Genomic DNA, 5,385 nt, shown 5'->3' on the forward strand with positions numbered 1-5,385 from the left:
CACCTCGTCCTCTGTGTCAGTCAAATCCCCTTTATACTCATCATCTCCTGATTCCTATTAGTAGACGCGTGAGAAATGTATCTATTTGTGGTCAATGGCAGACATTGTTATTCATCCTACCTGAAATGATGGTGGAAAAAAATACTATTGCATGCATACAGTAATTATGAGCTATGCATGCAGAGTTCACATGACCCACATCATTGAAGCCACCATAGGTAGTCTTGTAGAAGTCATCCTCCTCTTCTGCGTCCAGGAGTTTGGACATGCGATTCCCCGCTGTCTTTCGGGGTGCACGGCTGAGCGCTAAACTCATTCTGTTCCAGAGACCAAAACAATGTCCTCAGAATGGAAGAAATGAAAATATTTTAAAAGCTTTTGTTTCATCAACTGGCATGGGGAAATTTGAATGACCTTGTTGTTATTGAACACTCCCAGTAAAATTAACGAATGGCTTATTTTAGACGTACTACAACCGTGAGGATCAGAAATGTTGATTGGAATGCGCAGTAGCACAATCGATGGGTGATGAGTTGATACTTCAGTCAGACCAAACCAATTGAGCTTTGAGACTTGCCACCAGGTGGCGGCATGCGCTTCTGAGAGAGCGAGGCACATGTCTGTGGAGCGAGGCATGCACGAAGTAGGCCTACGTGCATTTTTTAAACAACAAGGTTACATAATTTGGATTGAGCACTTTTTTTTTTTGCTGTTTAAATTTGCTCTTTTTTGTGCTTTTTTTGCTTAATGACGTCAAATATTGATAGAAAATTTCCTCTGTGAGTGATAAAATGTAGGCTGCCTATAACATTGAATATGACACCCACTATGGAAATAGTAGACCTGTTATTCTACAATCTGCATGGTGCTTTGTTGTTTCTCAGTAATCGGGTTAGGGTGGTCCTCAGGCAGCAAGTATTTTCTTTCAAAAATGTTCAACTTGTTTCAATATGCCAATCAGTGACACAGTCTCTGGAGCTATGGACTGGCCCCAAGCAAGGAATCTAACCAAGTTGCATTTTTAGGCTTATAGTCAACTCTCTGTGGGCCTGCCTTCTACATAACTGGTGTGTAGAAACCAGCAGGCAGCAGTCTTAAAGGGTGAATCAGGCGTCTTCTTCTCTGTGGTGTGGTGTGGTGAGTGAGTCTAGTCTGGCCAAGTCAATGCCCAGCTGAGCTCATGTCTCTGGGTGGTTTTGTTGGTTGTCAAGGAGGCCATCGTAGGATACACCAAACAGCAATCCTGGGTGAGGCTGAACAATGATAATGTAGCCTACAGAGTGGCATTAGGGTCACAGCTCAGAAAACAGTCTGACTTTTTTTTAGAACACAGAAACAAGACATGTTCCTCTTTCTTCATTTTCAAATACCGTGCAAACTTTTTTGTTTCTATTTCTATTTCTTTATTTCAGAGAATTTCTATTACAGAGAAATAGGCCTATTCGTTTTTCTTTCTGTTTTGTGATTAAATGAGATGGGAGAGCATCAGAATCAGTCTCACCACCCACACACCAGAGAAAGAGAGGGAGAGACAGAGAGACAGAGACAGAGACAGAGACAGAGAGAGAGAGAGAGAGACTTTCGAAACGGCCTGGGGATTTCACCTACAGGTGCTTTTTTTGAGTAGGCTACTCAAGCAAATAGGCAGGAAACCATGCAGAAAGCCTTTAACTGCAAAGCCTGAAAACAGAGCAAAATTAAAAACAGAAAGACAGAAATGCAAAGGGAAACAGATGGAGATGTAGGGAAAACACATAAAAGAATATCAACATGGAGGGAAGGACTGCAAAGAGAGATGGAAATGGAAATAGGAAAAAAAGTATGGCTCCTACGCACTTGAACTTTGTTTAGAAACTAAGCCACTTACCATGGCTTACTTTGTTTTAACAACCTTCAATTTAATAGCATTGCTAACAATGGACGTCTTAAAAGACACACCCTTTGTTCATTGTTATCTGGAATGCACTTCCGGATGATACCATGCTATTCCTGAATGCAAAGACGCAAAGGCCAGAGTGCCGAAGAGGGGTGTGTTGGCCTGAGACGGCATTCAATTGGTTACCGTGAAACAGTGTGGCTCCGTCATATAGTCACCTTGAATATTTACATCTGTGTCACATTCTCCTCATCCTCATCACCCATCACCAGCTGATCCGCCATCTGAGAAAGGAGCAGAGAGAAGGTGACCTATATTCAGGAACCACAGACACCGTGTTTCCGGCGCTTTGAAGCTAAATGAGCCCTCACTTTGCTTAAAAAAAACACAGACACAGAAGGCAGTTTAAAAAAGGCATGCAGAGCATTGCAAAGCTGGTGACATTCTACAGTCTTGTTGGCAACGAGAGAAGACTTTTTTTTATTGCTGATGCAATCATTTCTTTGATCGCAGTAAACATTAATCATCATCATTGCTCCATTAATCATTATTCATACAATTATGTACCCTCTCTGCCAAGAGAAAAAGAAAAAAAAGAAAAAGAGAGAGTCTCTGCTTAGGACTTGAACTTGGGTTACACTGGGGCGGTTCTGTTTTGGCCTGAAGCATATGTAATAAGGCTACAGCTGTAAGCTCACTGGATCATAACAAGGGCGTCATCATAACAAGCCAGGGCCCAATATGCTCTGAGCTGGGGAATTCAGGGTATGCGGCAGAGCTCGGTGGTGGGAACGTGCTGTTCCCATCGTGCATGGATGTTTGCGGGCCATTGTATGTGCCTCAGGAACTTGGCAATCACCGGCAGTGCTTCTTAGAACAAGGATTCGCTTTCCCCCTCTTGGGGCTTTGATGCCTTTCCCACACAAAAACGAAACTCCACCTCCTCACCTCCTCCTCCTCTTCCTCCTCCTCTCCCCACCATTCCGCTTTCCTCCCCCACAGACCGCAACAAAGACTCAGGCCTTGAGGAATGCGGATCAACATATCGTCTGTGTGTTGTCTGCTTTGTCTTTGAGTGAGGGCAGCACATTGACATACAGAATCGCAGATAAGGCACACGTCTGGCATCAAATCATAGGCAAAAAAAACTCCACATAAGAACTTTCAAACTTCCCAAAAAGTTTCTTGTTGTTCATGAGGTTGTTTTCATTTTCTCTCTTGAACCATCTCTACCTACCGTACCAAAAGCCTCTGACAAAGGTCTGTTTGAGTCCCATGCTGTATCTATGCTGTATTCACTTCTCATTTCCCCCCCTGTACACTGTGCATGGAGCCCCTCTGCTTTCCGCATACAGGCCGCATTGTGAGCGGGAAGTGGATGACCTCATGGGTTCGGCATTGCAAAACACGACTGGTGGGAGCCTCGTGCCACCCCTCGCTCCCAGCTCTCCTGTCAAGAGAGTCAGACAGACCACCAGTGAGAGAGAGAGAGAGAGAGAGAGAGAGAGAGAGAGAGAGAGAGAGAGAGAGAGAGAGAGAGAGCGAGAGAGGGAGAGAGGGAGAGAGCGAGAGAGAGAGAGAGAGAGAGGGAGAGAGAGAGAGAGAGAGAGAGAGAGAGAAAGAGAGAGAGGGGGGGGTGAGAGGGCGAGAGAGTGAGAGACAGATGGAATGAGCCAGACCACCAAAGAGAGAGGGATATTGGGGGGGTGGGGGTAACTGACGGGCAGAGAGAGAGAGGGAGAGAGATAGGCAGAGTGAGACAAATAGAGGTAGAGAGAGAGAGCGAGAGAGAGAGAGAGAGAGAGAGAGAGAGAGAGAGGGAGAGAAACCAAACGGAGTGACCGTGTAATGTGAGAAATCAGTTGGACAACATTACCGGAATGTTCCCATACAAGACACAGAGGCTCTGTTGCAAAGCAAGTTGGAGCCGGGGCGAAAATAGAAACCTGATTGCATTGGAGAGTAAAAGCAAAACACAGGCAACACAACAAACACACATGCATTGAGCCCTCCAGTAGTACAGCATGTAAATGTAAACAAGTTATGCAATCCAAACGCCATAAGTACATCCAAACACCCTCAAACAACTGTAAATTTCTATGTTACTTTACTGAATTAAATTTTACTTTTTTTTTATTTAGAATGAATCGCCTACATATGTAAGATTCTCTTCCGCAGAGTTTTGTCTCTTCTTTTGTTGTAAACCCTGACCTACATTCAGGCATTGTAAACACAGTTTTAGGAGGTGCTCCCTCTCATGGTAAAGCACGTCAAAACACAGATTTAAACAGCTTATGCAACTGGCATTATCCGCCCAATTGTCTGTTATGCCCTCGGGCATTTGTTTGGTTTGCATTCGTGACATGCGTCTTCAAAGCCCCTGAGAGCATCTACTAAGTGTTCGTCAAAGTGACGGATAGCATCTTTAAACACTTTATGTAACGTCCTTTCTTCATGTTGGGACATGTCTCTCTGTCCAGACCTGGCCTATTACTTCTGCTATAGCTGATGCTTATGCGCTCAGGGTACACTGTGTGCCTTGGCCGAGCACTGACGTAATAGCCCAGTCATCCCTCTCAAAATAAAGGCCCAAAAAAATATGGAAGGCAGCCAGCTGCTTCCCCTAAGGTCTCCTCTGAGACTGAGCCCTGGCCAATTCCTCTAGTCCAGTGATTCCCAACCTTTTTCTTCAGGGACCCATATTTTAACCATTGTAAGCTTTGGTAACCCAACCACTTCAAACTTTCGTTTGCCAGTTTGTCACTAAAATATACATTCAGATTGAACATTCAGCATTGCTTCTATGAATTCATACTCTATGAAACTTTCTTGGTGAATATTTAATGTAGCACTTACATTTTGTTGCATCTATGCATATGTTAATTTAATATAAGCTTTGTCAATTAAATGCTTTCTTAACATGGGTTATATATGGTATTAAAATGAAACCCCTTAAAATCAAGAGGGCTTCGGAAGCCTCCGTGGATCTTTGACGACCCATAGGTTGGGTCCCGACTCATAGGTTGGGAACTACTGCTCTGGACCAGTGATCCCCAACCGGGGGGACGTGTGCCACTGGGAGCAGGGCCACTGACAGCTTTGGCCAGGCCCAGGACAAAGACATCTGAATGGGCCCCCCCACCTAATACATATAATGTAATGAGGACCCAATTCTGGGCCCCCTCTCCCTGGGCCCGGGAATCCCCCCCCCCCCCCCCCCCCCCCTGTCGGCTTGCCTGACTGGGAGCATAGTCACATTTGCATTGAGGAAGAACTTGTATGAGTGAGTGGGTATGGTATGGTATGGTATGACAAAAAGGGAGCCAAAAAAAGTTGAGCAACACTGCTCTGGCTATGGACCTCAGCTAGAGCTGCGGAACTTGTGGGTTCATCATCAAGGCTGCCAGTACGTACGTATGAAGTCATGTCGTGTGCTGGTGTTGCCGCATTACGTGTTGCCAAAACAGCTGTTGCCGTCGCTGCTTTGTAATCGTGCCCTGGTGATTGTT

The 5,385-nt window shown here is 45.0% G+C and overlaps 1 protein-coding gene across 1 annotated transcript in view; it reads right to left on the reverse strand.

Moving 5' to 3' along the window:
* Window positions 1-3,342, reverse strand: part of vps72b (vacuolar protein sorting 72 homolog b) — a 9,217-nt gene extending 5,875 nt beyond the window's left edge. Inside the window, exons 1-3 of the mRNA XM_063199014.1 lie at window positions 2,095-3,342; window positions 200-317; window positions 1-54 (exon numbers count right to left, since the gene is read on the reverse strand). The exon at window positions 1-54 is cut by the window's left edge and continues 99 nt beyond it. Coding sequence (XP_063055084.1) covers window positions 1-54; window positions 200-316 — 171 coding nt within the window. The 5' untranslated portion in view covers window position 317; window positions 2,095-3,342. The remainder of the gene's footprint in view (window positions 55-199; window positions 318-2,094) is intronic.
* Window positions 3,343-5,385: the final 2,043 nt, after the last annotated feature.

Source organism: Engraulis encrasicolus, chromosome 5 (genome assembly GCF_034702125.1).
Source record: "Engraulis encrasicolus isolate BLACKSEA-1 chromosome 5, IST_EnEncr_1.0, whole genome shotgun sequence".
In the NCBI taxonomy this organism is placed as follows: Eukaryota; Metazoa; Chordata; class Actinopteri; order Clupeiformes; family Engraulidae; genus Engraulis; species Engraulis encrasicolus.